The sequence below is a fragment of the Bubalus kerabau genome, chromosome 11, assembly GCF_029407905.1.
Source record: "Bubalus kerabau isolate K-KA32 ecotype Philippines breed swamp buffalo chromosome 11, PCC_UOA_SB_1v2, whole genome shotgun sequence".
Classification (NCBI taxonomy): Eukaryota; Metazoa; Chordata; class Mammalia; order Artiodactyla; family Bovidae; genus Bubalus; species Bubalus kerabau.
In genome coordinates this window covers 46,809,371-46,827,861 of record NC_073634.1, presented here as the reverse complement: position 1 = coordinate 46,827,861, position 18,491 = coordinate 46,809,371, and the positions used below count along the sequence as shown (strand labels likewise).

The 18,491-nt window shown below is 35.2% G+C and overlaps 1 protein-coding gene across 2 annotated transcripts in view; it reads right to left on the bottom strand.

The window, feature by feature from the left end:
• Positions 1-360: 360 nt before the first annotated feature.
• The window catches only part of GCFC2 (GC-rich sequence DNA-binding factor 2), an 88,959-nt gene continuing 70,828 nt past the window's right edge, over positions 361-18,491 (bottom strand). The window contains exons 13-18 of one of the 2 annotated variants that reach the window (XM_055540219.1): positions 16,911-16,987; positions 14,864-14,930; positions 12,972-13,118; positions 8,541-8,665; positions 1,691-7,733; positions 361-625 (exon numbers count right to left, since the gene is read on the bottom strand). In XM_055540219.1, coding sequence (XP_055396194.1) covers positions 7,613-7,733; positions 8,541-8,665; positions 12,972-13,118; positions 14,864-14,930; positions 16,911-16,987 — 537 coding nt within the window. In that variant the 3' untranslated portion in view covers positions 361-625; positions 1,691-7,612. Of the gene's footprint in view, positions 626-1,690; positions 7,734-8,540; positions 8,666-12,971; positions 13,119-14,863; positions 14,931-16,910; positions 16,988-18,491 lie in introns of those variants that run through there. The other variant, XM_055540220.1, reaches the window with a different exon arrangement.

Sequence of the window (18,491 nt, the reverse complement as noted above, 5' to 3'; positions counted from 1 at the left end):
CTGATGACTTCTGAAAACTGTCACAGGAAGGGCAATCAATATGGTCTTCAGTGGTGCTCAGTCCAGTCATAACACTACAGAGATATTCATTATTCTAGATAGTTGTCTGACTTACAAGGTATTTTTAAGAAACAGATGTATAATTAATATACAATAAAATACACAGATCTTTGGCATTCCCTTTGAATGTATTCCTACCTAACTTCTTTCATTTAATGATGTTTTCAGGTATACTTATTGTATACAATAGTTTATTTCTAATGTTGAGTAGTTTTCCATTGTATGAATCTACAACTCTATCCATTTTGGTTACAGTTTGGGGCTGTAATTAATAAGGCTCCTATCAACACTCTTATATAAGCTTTTCTTATGAACATATTTTTATTTTCTTAGGTAAATACACCTAAGAGTGACACTGTTGAGTTGTATGGTTAGTAAATGTTTAATAATTTGATGAACAGTTTTCCAATGCAGTTTTTCCATTTTATACTTCCATCTGTGACCTAGGAGTGTTCCAATGGCTTCACATTCTTGGCAGCATTTGTTGATATTAGTCTTTTTCAGTCATTCTAGTGGATGTGAACTGGTTTATCATTGTAGTTTTAATTTGTACTTCCCAGCAGACCTAAGAGGTAGAATACTTTTTTAAAAAACATTTATTTTAAAATGAAACAAAGATGAAACTTTTTAATGATAAAAGGTACAATTCACAAAGATGATATACCTCATAAATCATGAGATACCTAACAACAAAGATATATAAAGCAAAAATCAGAATAAATTTAAGGGAAAATAAAAAATATATATAATTGAATCACAGTGAGACATATTAACATTTCTCTGAGACTATTCTATCAAGTGCAGAAAAAATAAGACTAGGAGCATCTTGAATGATGTCATTAATAATTTAAATATATTTCTATTTATATTCATTTATATTAATCTTGTATCTCATATGTTGTTATCAGATGTCCATAGGACATTTAGAAAAGCTGGCAAAAAGATAAATATTACTAAATTTCAAAAAGTAGCTGTTTTTTGTGACTCAGTTATACATATACATATATATTACTTTTGAAATTATTTTCCATTATAGGTTATTATAAGATATTGACTATAGTTCCCTGTGCTATACAGTAAACCTTTGTTGCTTATCTATTTTTTTAAATTAAAAATGTAGCATTCTATTCATACTAAGTCAAATGGAATCAAAATGTCATAAATTTTAGGCAAAAATTAGTAAGTTTTCTAAAATATATATATACTATACATATTATATATATATGTATACAAAAGTTTCTCTACTACAATTAATAAAGGCTTGAGAAAGAACATGAAAAAAAAAAAAAAAGAAGAGAGTAACTTAGAAAACTAAAGGAAATGGGAGCACTGAATATGAAATAGAAAAAGTGAAACAAACTAGATAAAAGTAAAAGGTCTTCATACAGTCCAGTTGTTTTTAAACATGGCTGCTCATTAGAAACATATCTGGAGCTCTGGTGAAAAAATAATACCTGAATATTTGTATTTTTCAAAAAATTCCAAGATAATTTTGATATGCATATGGATTTTAAAAACTGATTCAGTTCAGTTCAATTGCTCAGTCATGTCCAACTCTTTGCGACCCCATGAATTGCAGCACGCCAGCCTCCCTGTCCATCACCAATTCCCGGAGTTCACCCAAACTCACGTCCATCGAGTCAGTGATGCCATCCAGCCATCTCCTCCTGCCCCCAATCCCTCCCAGCATCAGAGTCTTTTCCAATGAGTCAACTCTTCGCATGAGGCGGCCAAAGTACTGGAGTTTCAGCTTTAGCATCATTCCTTCCGAAGAACACCCAGGGCTGATCTCCTTTAGAATGGACTGGTTGGATCTCCTTGCAGTCCAAGAGACTCTCAAGAGTCTTCTCCAACACCACAGTTCAAAAGTGATTACAGATTTTCTACTAAACAGTTGCTTTGGTGATACAGAATTCTATTATTCTTCGGTTGACCAATCATGATAAAATGGTATTAAGTAATTGTTACATAATCACTATAGTCAAAGATGTGTATCAGTTTTCACAATCAGTAGCCAGACAAAAAATAAAAGATAATTACATCTGCAAGTCATAACAGGAATACAATTAACCTAACAATATAAAATAATAAAATTTGGGGGGGGGCAAGCAGAGTGATGTGGTAAATGGAAGTGCATACATGCACATATTTTCATCTACCTAGTCAGTCTATGTCTTTTGGTTGGTGCATTTAATCCATTTACATTTAAGGTAATTATCAATATGTACGATCCTATTACTGTTTTCTTAATTGTTTTGGGTTTATTTTCTGTAGGTAGGTCTTTTCCTTCTCTTGTTTCCTGCCTAGAGAAGTTCCTTTAGCATTTGTTGTTGGTATTCCTTTAGCCTTTGTTGGTTTGGTGGCTGAATTTGCTTAACTATTGCTTGTCTGGAAAGCTTTTGATTTCTGCATCAAATCTGAAGGAGAGTCTTCCTGGGTAGAGTATTCTTTGCTGTAGGGTCTTTCCTTTCATCACTTTCAATGTATCATGTTATTCCCTCTGGCTTGTAGTTTCTGTTGAGAAATCAGCTAATAGCTTGATGGGAGTTCCCCTGTATGTTGTCATTTTCCCCTTGCTGCTTTTAATATTTCATCTCTGTCTTTAGTTTTTGTCAGCTTGATTATTATGTGTCCTGGTGTGTTCTTGGGTTTATCCTATTTGGGACTCTCTGTGCTTCCTGGACTTGGCTATTTCCTTTCCCATGTTATGGAAGTTTTCAGCCATTACCTCCTCAAATATTTTCTCAGGTCCTTCCTCTCTTCTCCTTCTGGGACCCCTATAATGCAAACGTTGGTGCATTTACTGTTGTCCCAGAGGTCTCTTGTCTTTTTTCCCCCATATATTCTGTTCTGCGGCAGTGATTTCCACCAATCTGTCCTCCAGGTCATTTATCCATTCTTTTGCCTCAGTTATTCTGCTATTGATTCCTTCTAGTGTATTATTCACCTGTTTGTTCTTTAATTCTTCTAGGTCTTTGGTAAACATTTCTTTGCATTTTCTCAAGCTTTGCCTCCATTTTTTTTTTCTGAGATCCTAAAACATCTTCACTATCATTATTCTGAATTCTCTTTCTGGAAGGTTACCTATATCCACTTCATTTAGTTCTTTTTCTGGGGTTTTATCTTATCCCTTCATCCAGGACATAACTTTCTGCTTTTTTGTGCTGATTAACTTTCTGTAATGTGGTTTGTTAGTCACTAGGGGACTGTGGTTCTTCTTGCTTCTTCTGTCTGCCCTCTAATGGAGGAGGTTAAGAGGCTTATGTAATCTTTCTGATGGGAGGGGCTGATAGTGGGAAAAACTAGGTCTTTCTCTGGTAGGCAGGATCTTGCTCAGTAAAGCTTTAATAATTATCTGCTGACTGGTGGGGTTGCACTCCCTCTCTGGTAGTTTTTTGGCCTGAGGTGACCCAGCTCCATGGCCGGGTTAATGGTGACCTTGAAGAGGGTTTACACCAGGGAGTGATCTTCCCAGACTGCTGCTGCCAGTGCCCCCATCCTGTGGTGAGCCCCTGCCGACCAACACCTCCACAAGAGACCCCCCAACACCAGCAAGTTGTTTTGGTTCAGTCTCCTGTGAGGTCACTGCTTCTTTCCTCTGAGTCTTGGTGTGTGCAAGGTTGTGTTTGTGCCTGCCAAGACTGGAGGTTCTCTTTTCCCCAGTCCTGTAGAAGTCTTGTAATCAAATCCCTCTGGCCCTTGAATTCAGATTCCCTGGGGATTCCCAGTCCATTTGTTAGGTCCCCAGGGTGGGAAGCCTGACATGTGGTTCAGAACCTTCAAAACAGTGGGAGAACTTTGATATTACTGGTCTCCAGTTTATGGGTCACCCACCTGGCAAGTATGGGATTTGACTTTTATCATGATTGTGCCCCTCCTTCTGTCTTGCTGTGGCTCTAAGATACAGAATACTTTTGAATAAGCTTTAAATTTTGAAAAAGTCCAACTTATCCTTTTTTTCTTTTTTGGTTAGTGTCTTCTGTGCCCTACCCCCTGAAATCTTTTATCTATTCCAGTGTCAAAGACAGTCTATGTCTGTCCTTGCAAGCTTTTGTCTCTAGGCTTTACATTTAGATCTGATTCATCTGTGTGGGTGTGTAGAAAATAAGGGTTGAGGTTCATTCTATTTCTTATTCAATTGTTCTACCAATATTGTTATGCTCTCCTTTTATGATGTATTAACTTGATACTGTGGTCAAAAATTGATTATTTATATTTAGGTCTGTTCCTGGACTCTTGATTCTGTTCCACTGATGTATTAGTTTATTCTTATCCTAATACCAAAGACTTGATTACTGTAGCTTTATAGTAAGTCCTGAATTCAGAAAGAACAAGTCTTCCAATTTGTTATTCTGTTTCAAGATTGTTTTGGCTATTTTAAGGTATCTGTACATCTAGATAAACTTTAATTTTTATGTATTTTAATCAATCATTTTGTTCTTTTTTTTTAAAGCCTGATAGAATTTTGATAGGGACTGCATAACAATTGATATTAATCAATATAAGAAGATACCTGAAACAATAACTGAGTTTTCCAATTTATAAACATGATGTCTATTTCTTTATTTAGGTTTACACATTTTTTTTTTTCTCAGCAATTTGTGTACTACTCAGTGCACAGTCTTTCTATAGATTTATTCCTAGATATGTGATGTTTTTCAAGGCTACTGAAGTATTATTGTTTTAAAACTTGTTTCCAATTAGATCACTAGTACATCCCTAGGCTTTGAGTTTTGTAAAATCTTGCTAAATCCAAAGTTTTTTTTTGGTAGAGTGCATAAGGTTTTCAATGTAAACAATCTTGTCACTTGAGAATAATGATTCAACTCTTGTGTTTTAACTTTTATGTCTCTTTCTTAACCAACTGCATGGTTAGGACCTACAGAACAATGCTGAACAGAAAAGGTGAGAGCAGACCTCCTTGTATTAATACTTTACCATTAAGTATGATGCTAAATATGGATGTTCATTTGCAGATGCTCTTTATTAAATAATTTATATTCCTGTTTTTGTACTGGGAAAGGGTGTTGAATTTTGTCCAACGCTTTTTCTGTAATCACTGGATGATCGTATGGTTTTCCTCTTTTATTCTGTTCATAGGTGAATTATACTGATTAAATTTCTAATGTTAAGCCGAACTTCTCTTCCTGGAATAAAACCTATTTGGTCATAATGTATTATTATTTTCCTTTTTATACATTGCTGGGTTCAGTTTGCTAGTATTTGAAGGACTTTTATTTCTATATTCATGAGGAATATTGGTCTTTTTTTTTTGTAATATTTTTTTCAGATTTTATAGAGTCATCTACATAAAATAACCCAACTGTTCTGAGGTATCTTTTCATGGCCACTGAAAAGTTCCTAAAAGCCATATAAAAAAGTAAAAACAAAAAGGTAATTTGTCTGGTTCTGTAAAAATTTTACATTCTTTGAGTGAACAAAAACCTGAAAAAATCCAGAGAAAGAACTGAGGTGTGAGGTAAGTTGTTAACTCAAAGGTTTGTTTTTGTTAGTTGGCGTTTCTCTTCTTCATTCCATTCCATTTCTTCATCCATTTCACAGTAACAGGAAAAAAAAAAAAAGAACCCTACATTGAGGATTAGGCCGTCTTCACAAATGTTTTTGAATATCCTTAGTTACAGTATATGATGGATAAAAATCCTGAGATTCAAACCCCAAGCATAATGAAATTTCAAAACTACTGGGAGTTTAAATCAATTTGCAGTTTTAAAAGTAGTTCTAATATTTTCAATTCTACAAAAAGCAAGAGAAATCTCTCTACCCAAGTTAAAAATGTAAGGGATCATCTAACACACCTTTAATTACAAAGGCAAAAATCATAGGGAAATTTCAGGTGTACACTTTTAACAATAAAAAATTATAAATTTAATACACAATAAAATATTTGCCACATATAAAAAAAAGCTGTGTATAGACATATGTGTAAATACTTTTTAAGTAGAGAAAAGTTCTGAAAGGATAACAAAGTGAAAACAGCAGTTACCTCTGGGAATACTAATTGTGTAAGAAAATCTGACTTTTTTTAGCAATGGCTTGGATTTTCTAGATGAGATTCTGTTCTGTATAATTTGTATAACTAAAATAAACTTTAAGAAACTGTTCATACTAGTGAATCATGAATCTTCACTAAGGTAGAAATCACATACCACTCTGAGAAAATTTATTACATGCAGCTTCAAAACTAGTGTTGATGATGTTAGAAGCCACATGCTCAAACCCTACATATAGAGTTCAAGGCTGGTTCTTTATTCAAACTATTAAACTGGACATATAATCAACTTTTTCCTGATTTATCTTTTGGGCAACAATTTGCAGAATACATTTAGGACTTCATGAAAGTTATTTAAACAAATAGATTTAAGAAAAATTATCAGTAAACTTACTGTGAAAAATGTTCTCAATTTCTTTTTGATTCAATGACCCTGTCTCACATTCTTAATCACACACATTTTTAAAAAATGAATCATATGTTCTGAATATTTAAAATACTTGTTTCCTCTCTAAGCCTACCACCACCGTGACAAACACACAAAAAAGCATAGCAAAAAATAGTAGTAACTACCAAACAAGCAATAACTTAGTACACCAAAACTCATACACCCATTTAAAGAAAACGGCAAATGAGGAAAACTGTAACACAGTGTGGGCACAACGTCAGTTATCTTTTTGTTTTGTTTTCATTTTTGGCCATACCATGTGGCTTGTGGGATCTTAATTCCCTGACCAGGGGTCAAACCCATGCCCTCTGCAGTGAAAATGCAGAGACCTAACCACTGGACTGCCAAACCATCAGTATCTTTAAAATATAAAGCTCTTACAAATCCATAAGGAAAAAAATAGATACTTCAAAAAGAATTACAAATGGCCAAGAAAACAAGAAGTCACTCTCTAATGGTCAATATAAATAATTAAAATTAAGATTTTTTTTTTTCACCTATTAAGTACAAATGAGTTAAAAAAAATACTGCTGGCAGAGATTCATTGGCTGTTCTCAGACTTGTGTTAGTACAATATACTGGTATAGATTCTGAAGCACAATCTGACAAGCATTAGTAGCTCTGAAATGCCTTAATCAGAATACTTTATAAGTAATTCATTCCAATGAAGATTTTCATTTTAACTCATACAAATGAGTTAAAAACAGAGATTGCTAAAATGAAGAGAACTAAAAGATGTTTTTATGGTTCAGGACAGAAGACTCAGCAAAGCCAAAGCAGCTACAATAAGCTTCAAGTCCTTTCTTAAACTGGAAAAGTCATCAGAAGAATCAAATGGAAATATGTTAAACTCCTACTGTTCCTGTGTATTTAATTCCTGCCAACACTCATAAAGGGAAGGCTCAGTCTTTCAAGATACCAGAAGGCAGAAGATAGAGGGAATGGAGGGACAGAGTGCTATTCTTTTGGTTTAGGAAATTCTCTCCTCCATTATTGGGAATAAAGAAAAGGAAACACCTTTTTTTCTTTCTCTACGAGCAAAACAGCCAAATGTGACTATATTAAAATCTCATTTTAGTACTTTCCTATAAAGTTTACTCAAATTCTTTAATTACTGATCTAAGATGGTCTAGATGACATTCTTCTATGAAGGATTCTGCTTGATTCAAAGCTTTTATTTTCACCAGAATAAGAATTATTTCTTTGACTTCATCCCTGAAAAAAACAACAAAAGGGCATTTTCCCTCTTAGAAATGCAATGTATAAGGGCACAGTGAAACATCAGCAGTTAATTTGAAACAAAAACTTTACCTGATGCCAATATCTAAAATATATTGCATAAAGTATTTAGATGCTACCTTCTCCACATAATCATGAAATTCCATCAGAGACTATTAGTGGATATATTCTGGCAAATTATAATGTGAATGACTATAAAGAAGTAGAAAAAGCACAGAAGAAATCTATCATTAGAAATCTGAACAATGGTGTGCTGCTACCGGCAGTTCATATGGACTATCATGGTCCCACAGATATAATCAAATGTTACAATTTGAGGGTTTTTTTGTTTGTGTTTTGAGGTGGTTTGCCAACACCATTGTATTCAAGTCCTTAAACATCTAGTGCTGTGAATGAGATCCAGCTACTGCTGGGTAAATGCCAGGTTGCAGATCTATACTTAACAAATACTGAGATTTTGAAATGGCTAGGAAAATTAGAAAGACATTAAAAACATGCTTAAATAAAAGGCTTTGGACTTACAGTTTTAATTCTAAATTCTCCTGTGATACAGTTTTCTGGAAGTGCTTATTTTGGAAGAGATTTGCATTTAAACATATGAACTAATATGCCTGAGGTGTAAAAGTAAAATACTGAGTGATTCTAAAGTTGCATATGAAAACATCTCCTAATTCTACAGTGACAGTTTCAGATTTTTAAAAGTAAAGTACAAATCTTTCTAAAAACTGCCAAGAACAGAAGCCTAAAGAACGCTTATGGAGGTACAAATAAAATATGCATTACCTGATTTCATTTCTAGATAATTTACGTGCAGACTGCAGTAAAAACTGGATGAAATTTTCTAGCTGGGGAATGGATGTTCTCATGGCAGAGTTTTGGAACCACTTTTCTGGTAAATATGCTGCTATCTGATAATCAAAACACATGGTTGATTTTTAATGACAGTTATTAACTAAGTACTTTAACATAATCTCATTTAATCCTTATACTACTCATGTTAAGATTCCTTGGAAGATCTCCTGGAGAAGGGAAAGGCTAACCACTCCAGTATTCTGGCCTGGAGAATTCCATGAACTGTATAGTCCATGGGGTCACAGAGAGTCAGACACAACTGAATGACTTTGACATACACACTACTCATGTTGGTTGTATTATTCTTCCATATTCTTCCATATTGTATTATTCTTCCATATTCTTTTATTCATGGTTAAATAACTTTTGAGAATTTCCCCTTTCTTTTTTAGGTTTTATACTATATAAAAAAAATTATATTTGGATACCGAAAGCTTAAAGGAGACTACTCTTTATAAATACTTACTAGTACTTGTAATATTTTCATTACTCTGTATTCCTGAGTGATTAAATTGTACAAAACATAATCTATAACTAAATACCAGAAATGTGTAGACACAAAACACTTAATTAACAAACCTACATTTGGCCCTTTAACAATGCAGGGAGTTAGGGACAGTGACCTATGCACAGATGAAAATCAGTGTATTAACTTTACAGTTGACCCTCCATATCTGTGGTTCTGCATCCACAAGTTTAACCAACTATGGATTGTGAAGTACTCGGGTATGTACTGGTATTTATTGGAGAAAAATCCACATAGAAGTGGACCCATGCAGCTTAAATCTGTGCTATTCAAAGGTCAACTGTATAAAATAGGTATATTTAGTGTGATTTCACAATATGAAATTAGATGACTTTGTGTATAATCTATATGAATAAATTAGAGTTAAGAAATCAAGGTCATTCTAAGATATACTGTATAAAAAATTTATTACAATTTTCTTCTAATTTAATATATTGCTTTAAATGTCAATGGCAGCATAAGGAGTCAATGTATGTACATTCATTTGTTTCTTTGGGGGGGAAAACCTCTCAAACAACACTTACTATCATCCTGCTAAAGGTAATACATGACTTGGGGAAAAAGTTTTGGAAAAAAACAAAAAATGTAAACAAAAAGGAAAACTTCCTTGTTGGAGAAGGAAGAATTTTTTTTAAAAAGGACAGAGAATGGGAGCAAGGAAAAATCTGAGATCATACTCTCTAACGAAATTCTTGGTTATGTTAGTTGCTAAGGTCAGGATCAGTATGTACCTCTAGAAAGTAGAAAGTTGTACTATATATATAAAATAAAATACATTAAAAGAAAGTTCTGGAATGCATGTTTTCTAAAATAAATCTAGTTGGTCAACACAGAAAACACAGTTGAAAATGATTTATCCTATTTCTTAATCACTTTTTTCAATTATCTAGAAAAAAACGGATACACTAGTTGCCTAAGGCAGAAAGTCCTATAAGTCTTGTTATGCAAACTATATCTTTTTAGTTTTAAAACCAGCCCTTAACCGATCTGGAATTTAATGTCATTTACACTTGCTTTTCCCTTGTTTTGTATCACAAGGCTCAATAAAATTCTGAAGGAACTATCTAGCTTTCCCATAAATGATCCTGGGACTTAAAGCCACACTGTTTTGGTCTGGTTTTCCAGCCACAAACTATGAAGACAATGTCATATATCCTCTACTGCATAGTAGAGCTTTCTGGTCAAAGAGAACTAAACTGAAATCTGAAACACAATAGGATGGATGAAGATTGAAATATCTGATAAATAATGTAGTTAAAAACTACACGATACAAACTACATGATACAAAACCATAGCTGGGAAAAGTAATGGTTGTCTAGGAACTGCTAGACAGTTCTAGGAATTGTCTAGGAATCCACCTGCAATGCAGAGACCCTGGTTTGATTCCTGGGTCAGGAAGATCCCCTGGAGAAGGGATAGCCTACCCACTCCAGTATTCCTGGGCTTCTCTTGTGGCTCAGCTGATTAAGAATATGCCTGCAATGCGGGAGACCTGGGTTCAACCCCTGGGTTGGGAAGAAGTCTTAGGGCTTCCCTTGTGGCTCAGCTAGTGAAGAATCCGCCTGCAAAGTGGGAGACCTGGTTCGATCCCTGGGTTACGGAGATCTCCTGGAAAAGGGAAAGGCTACCCACTCCAGTATTCTGGCCTGGAGAATTCCATGAATTGTACAGTCTATGGGGTTGCAAAGAGTCGGACACGACTGACTTTCACACTTTCAGGAACTGCTATCTAACATTACATATACATGTATACTAAAAAAAAACCTTATATAAGAATATAAATATTTTCCCACATTCTTAGAAAATTATGTCCATTGATTTTTTAACTTAGGATAATTTCCTAGAAGTAAAATTGCTATGTAAAAGCATGTGGACTTTATTTTTTTTTTTTATTTTGGCTGATGGTTCTTTGTGGTGGGACGCTTCTCTAATTGTGGCATGCAGGCTCTCTAGTTGTGGTGCATGGGCTTAGTTGCCCCATGGCATGTGGGATCTTAGTTCCCTGACAAGGGATTGAACTCAAGTCCCCTGCATTGGAAGGTAGATTCTCAATCACTGAACCACTAGGGAAGTTCCTTAAAAGGGTATGAACTTTAAAGGTTTTATATCGATTGTGCCAAGAGTCTCCAGAGTTGTATTCCTCTTCCCACAGTGCAGAAACTATTTCCCAGAATTGCCTCTCCACACTTTGTAGATGAATGATGTTCCTGGACAGATGTGGGACTGTTGTTTCCCTGTGTTTATGACAATACTGGGAATTACAATGAAAATAATAGCAAAAAAAAAAATCCTTACTGAATTATAGTAATTCTCTGATTAATTGATTATAATCAATTTTCTGATTATATTAATACTATTATATTCATTAATACTATTAATATTTTCCACATATTTAGAGGTTATTTTAACATATTCTTTTTCGGGGGGGATTGCTTTGCCTTTTGGTCATTTTCAGTAAGCACATTCAAATTGTTTACAGATTTGTAGAGAGCTTTTAAAAAAATGTGGGTATTTATCCTCGTTATGCACATTATAACATTTTTCTGTTTTTCAACTTTCTTTCTATTTAACTTTTTATTATAGAAAATTCCAAACATAAACAACAGGAGAAAGAATAAGTATGTGCTGTGCTTAGTTGCTCCAACTCTTTTGTCCAACTCTTTTGTGATCCCATGGACCGTAGGCCACCAGGCTCCTCTTCCATGGGGATTCTCCAGTCAAGAATACTAGAGTGGGTTGCCATGCCCTCCCCCAGGGGATCTTCCCAACCCAGGGATCAAACCCAGGTTTCCCACACTGCAGGCAGATTCTTTACTGCCTGAGCCACAAGGGAAGCCACGAGGGAAGAACAGGTACAGTGAGCCCAATAAACCCATCTTCGAGTTTTAACAATAATCAAATAATCCTGCTACCTTTATTTATTTAATTGGAGGATAATTACAATATTGTGATGGTTTTTGTCATATATCAATATGAATCGGCCACGGGTATACACATGTCCCCTCCATCCTGAACCCCCTACCCACTTCCCACCCCACCCCATCCCATCCCTCCAGGTTGTCACAGGGTACCCTGTGTCATACATCAAATTCCCATTGTTTATCTATTTTGCATATGGTAATCTACATTTTTCAATGCTATTTTCTCAAATCATCTCACCCTCTCCTTCTCTCACTGAGTCCAAAAGTCTGTCCTTTATGTTTGTGTCTCCTTTGCTGTCCTACCCATAGGATTATCAGTACCATCTTTCTAGATTCCATATATATGCGTTAATATACAATATTTGTCTTTCTCTTTCTGGCTTACTTCACTCTGTATAATAGGCTCTAGGCTGATCCACCTCATTAGAATTGACTCAAATGCAATCCTTTTTATAGTCCTGATACCTTTCTGTTTAATGTTTTTTGGTTGACCGAAGTTTTTTATTTTTGTCATACCTTTCTGTTTAATGTTTTTTGGTTGACCGAAAATCTTATCAAATCTATTACCTTTTCTCACCTTTTTTTTTTTGCATTAAAGTTCAGAAAGGACTCCCTTAACATCAGGTATAGTCATTTATCTTCCTGGTACAGTATTTTATAGTTTTATTTTTTTTACACTTAATTTTTTACTTTACCTATAATTTACATTGGTATTTAAGTGAGAGGTGAGGACCTAACAGTCATTTTGTAAATAGTTAACCAGTATACTAATTTTTAAATACTGGATTCTCCCGGATTTCTAGTCTGTTAAATTGTTATTATGTAAGTAACACAATTTAACTTATTTTGCTATAAAATTAATTTTAATAACTTTTAAAAATGATAAAATGATGATCAATTTCTATACAACTTACCTGGCTGCACTTTTTAACAACATCTGGGCCAGGTATGGCATTGAGAAGAGCTATAATAAGGTAACGATTCAGCAGCTTCCCTAGTCCTAGCTCTTGCAAGGTGTCTTCTGGGAGGAGTTCATTCCAAAGAAGAATATTGCCAAAGAGCTAAAATACAACAAAATTTCAAGTGACTCTGTACCTTTTCTCCAAAGGAAAACTGCAATAGTCTCCAACAAACAAAAAGCTGGTCAAACTGTAAAACTCTCAGCACAATTAGCACTGTTGGGACCGTCAATTTTAGAATAGAAAACATTTCTGAATAAACACTCGATTCTTCTCAACCTGCATGTATTTCTTCATCCTATCTTCATTTTTTTCTTAGGATAATCGCTCAAAATCTATTTCAAATTACCTTGCTGGAGCTTTTCCAGATCAATAATCTTCCTTCTCAATCAGTTCTCTCTTGGAGGCTGGGGCCATCAGATATAAGACTGCAGGACCCCGGGATTCATAAAAGCACTGATGTTAAAGCCAGCCGTACTGTTACCAATATGTGACCTTGAGAAATCAATCAAACCTGAGAACCTCACTGCTCTAATATAGAAAGTAAGATTAATAATAACCTGTGAGTTTAGAGATATTTTGGGTAAAATCCTTTTAAGAAATTCTAATAAAATTTTAATCAAAATAATACGGGTTGCATTTCTCTCCTGTAAATGCAGATATTTATGTGAATTCTATGATAGCTTCCACTTTTTTTCCATTACTAAATTTATTACGTAAGTGCTAAACTACATCCAGTTGTACTAACATGCAATGCTTTTTTCACAATGTCATTGTTGATGTTGCTCCCTCTTCCTGAAAAGCCTTTTTCCTGACCCAACCACATGACAAGCATTGATCCACCCTATCAGAACTATTCTTGCTGAGGTCATTCATGACCTTATAACTATGAAACCCAGAAAACATTTTCAGTCTTCCTTCTAATTCTCTTCAGTGGCATTAATACTTTGTTCTCAAAAGCCGTTCACTTAGTTCTCCTGATGCCACTCTCTTGTGACCATTCTTAGTTTAACAGCTTATTCTTAAGGCCTGTCTGAAGACTTCACTTTGTCTGCCCACTGCTTCTTCTCCTCAGAGGTTGTCATTCATGACCATGCCTCCAAACGCTGCCTAAATGTGACTGACTCCCAAATCTCCAGCTCAGATCTGTCTCCTGTAATTCACTGATGTATCAAGTGCCTCCCTTTATCCCATAGATATCTTATATCCACTACTATGTCCACTTATCTTTCTTTCCTTCCAAACCTTTTCTTCCTTCTCCAATGCCCTCAAAGAATGCCACCATAAGTTAATAGGGTGCCAAAGTCAGAGACTTGGCTAGCACTCTACATTCTTCAGGGTAGAATTAATTCTGTAATCAGTCATTGGGTTCTTTCTATGCTTCATCCTAAAAATCTTTTGAACCAATCTTTTCCTTACTGTCCCCATTGCCACTGATTCAGCACCGATTTCATCCTTTACTGTTTAGACCCAGGTTAGACAACTACGGCCTGTGAGTTAAATCCAGCTTATGGTCTGTTTTTGTAGAGTTGGTGAACTAGGGATGGCTTTTATAATTTTAAATGATTGAAAAAAAGAGAACTTTAAGACATGAAAATTATATGACAGTCAAATTTCAGTGTCCATAAAGTCAAGTTTTACTGAAACACACATGCTCATTTATTTACATACTGTCATGACTGCTTGCACTACAGTGACAGCTGAACAGTTCAACAGACATTACACGACCTACAAAACCTAAAACACTTACCGTCTGGCCCTTTACAGAAGAATTTTTCTGATCTTCACTATATAGTAAACTTTTTTGGAAAGAAAATTTTTTTTTATTTTTGCAGTTTTCTGCTTACCTTCAGACCTGACCAGAACTGTCTTTCTTGAAACTTTGAATGTGGTGATGTTCTGTTTTCTACATCACTAATTTAAAGCAAAAGAAAGAAAATGCAAATGACTGTTCATCTTTCAGAAACAGTGTTTAAAGAACTGAATGGTTACTTTTTTTTTTTTAATCAACCAAACTAAGTCTTAACAATATAATTGAAGGTGCTCTGGTGATATGTAATAAAATTACTAATGTATGTACACTCATACTCAACAAATCCATGTTTGAGAATGCCTTCTATAGATACATTTGCACATGTACAGGATACTATGTCCATAAAATTATTCACAACACTGTTAGTAATGGTTTACTGCTTACATGTTCATCAACTACAACACGGCCATATAATGGCATATTGTGCAGCTAAAAAAGCATGAGGAAACAATCTGTGGATGACACAAAAAGATCTCAAAGATGTACTAAGTCAAAGTAAGGCACAAAACAATGGTTATGACTATAATATACTTACTTTGCTATAAAAAAGAGGGGGAAATAAGATTAATTTTAATTGTATTGTAAGTATTAAAATTCTATCTAAAGTATTTAATTCTAATTGCAGAGAGAAATTCCAAAAAGTTAAAAAAAAAAAATTACCAACAGTGAGTATTCTTGCATGTGTACAGAAAAGAAGGCAAAAACTGGGTGGATGGAGGTCAGAAGCAGGAGAGAATAAGAGTAAAATGTTTTCATTTTAAACATTAGTAAAAATTTTAAATACACATTCTTAACTTTTTAACTGTGCAGATATATTAGTTACCTAAAATACTGAAAGTGAAAGTCGCTCAGTCATGTCTGACTCTTTGCGACCCCATAGACTATACAGTCCATTGAATTATCTGGGCCAGAATACTGGAGTGGGTAGCCTTTCCCTTCTCCAGGGGATCTTCCCAATCCAGGGAATCAAACCCAGGTCTCCCACATTGCAGACGGATTCTTTACCAACTGAGCCATCCCGGGACCCCGGATGTCTCTAAAACATTACAAATCTTAATTGTTATTGTTGTTTAGTTGCTAAATCATGTCTGACTCTTTTGTGACCCCATGGAAGGTAGTCTGCCAAGTTCCTCTGTCCATGGGATTTCCCAGGCAAGAATACTAGAGTGGGTTGCCATTTCCTCCTCCAGGGAATCTTCCCAACCTAGGGATTGAACCTGCATCTCCTGCATTAGCAGGTGGTTTCTTTACCACTGAGCAATCTGGGAAGTCAACAAACCTTAATTGGGGTGAATTTTTACATGCAGGCATCTCTTCAGGATTCAAATTAACTAGCAAGCTTAGTTCTTTTTTCCTTTCCATAGAACTCTTCGATCATGTGAGTACTCACTGGAGAGTGAGCTTCAGTCCATAATCCATTACTACAACTGATGCTTTCTTAGCAAATCTACCAATATGCATCAAATACTACCTCTCCGATCATTTAGAAGTAAATATATATTTCAAAGATGTAGTTTCTGGCCCCTCAGTGATGTTCTAGGCCTTATTTTGAGCTCTCCATGTCAGGTATTATTCTAAGCACTCTCTTCATCTTCACAGTGTCCTATGAGATAGGCATTAATTTAATGTCCATTTTATATACAAAGACACTGATGCATGGAAAGACACTTGGTCTTGATCCAAGGCCAAGTGTCTAGGAATGGGGAATCTGCACTCCAGAATCTGTGTTTCTTTTTTTTTTTTCCTTTGGTTTGCCTTGATTTTTTTTTTAATTTTATTTTATTTTTAAATTTTACATAATTGTATTAGTTTTGCCAAATATCAAAATGAATCCGCTGCAGGTATACATGTGTTCCCTAACTACCTGGCTATGCCAATTGTCATGTTCTCAGGAATATCATTACATCATACATGGCATAAAAAAGGTGATTCAGAAATATTTGTTGAAATATCAATTTGCATCTTAACAGGTATGTGTGTTTTGAAAACAGTATGTTTAGTTTCTTCTACATTATACTCTTAAATGAATCTGTATTGCAGGAGTAACTATTTCATAAAATCTAGAAATTAGCAACTCTTACCTCTTTGGATACAGAGGAATAAAAACATCATCTTCTATTGCCTTCTTCATTCTTGAAACAATTGATTTAAGTAAATCCTATTTTTAAAAAATGTAAAAGCATCACTGATAGTCATAGAAAAGTATGAATGAAATAAAAAGAAATGTATGAACCAAAAGAAGCAATTTTAACAGAATAGTGCAAATTTGTACACACTCAAAGACCTAGGTGTTAAAGCAACTGTAAATTAGGTACAAGAGAACTTCATTTATCCATGTGGTTGCACACTGTAGTGGCTGGTGCCTTTTCATTGCAGCATAGTATTCTGTTGCATGACAGAACATTTATTTAGCTGGTCTTTGGTTTAGGGGTTATTATGAATCATGTTACTATATAAATTCCTGTAGAGCATGTCTTTTAGTATGCAGGGGCATATATTTCTAATGGGTATATATGTAGAGATGGAATTGCTAGAATCCAGTTCATGTCAATTTTGGAGAGAATGCCAAGTTGTGTTCTGAAATATGGGTATCCCATTTATAGTCTCACGGTCAGTATGAGAAATCCTGTTCCCCTACGCCTTTACTAAGTCGTATTTTTGGGTTTTTAAAAGCTTGCAATTCTGGTGAGTATGTCAGTCAGTTCAGCCGCTCAGTTGTGTCCAACTCTTTGCAACCCCATGGACTGTAGCAGGCCAGGACCCTGTGTCCATCACCAATCCTTAGCGTTTACTCAAACTCATGTCTATTGAGTTGGTGATGCCATCCAACCATCTCATCCTCTGTCGTCCCCTTCTCTCCCACCTTCAGTCTTTCAGCATCAGGATCTTTTCCAATAAGTCAGTTCTTCACATCAGGTGGCCAAAGTTGGGAGTTTTAGCTTCACCATCAGGCCTTCCAATGAATATTCAGGACTGATTTCCTTTAGGATGGATTGGTTGGATCTCTTTGTAATTCAAGGGACTCTCAAAAGTCCTCTCCAACACCACAGTTCAAAAGCATCAGTTTTTCAGTGCTCAGCTTTCTTTATAGTCCAACTCTCAAATCCATACATAACTACTGGAAAAACCATAGCTTTGACTAGACGGACCTTTGTTGGCAAAGTAATATCTCTGCTTTTTAATATGCTGTCTAGGTTGGTCATAACTTTTCTTCCAAGGAGCAAGCATCTTTTAATTTCACTGTTGCGGTCACCATCTGCAGTGATTTTGGAGCCCCCCCAAAATAAACCCTGTCATTGTTTCCACTGTTTCTCCATCTATTTGCCATGAAGTGATGGGACTGGATGCCATGATCTTTGTTTTCTGAATGTTGAGCTTTAACCCAGCTTTTTCACTCTCCTCTTTCACTTTCATCAAGAGGCTTTTTAGTTCTTCTTTACTTTCTGCCCTAAGGGTGGTGTCATTTACATATCTGGGGTTATTGATATTTCTCCCGGCAATCTTGAGTCCAGCTTGTGCTTTACCCAGCCCAGCATTTCTCATGATGTACTGTGCATATAAGTTAAATAAACGGGGTGACAATATATAGCCTTGACATACTCCTTTCCCAATTTGGAACCAGTCTGTTGTTCCATGCACAGTTCTAACTGTTGCTTCCTGAC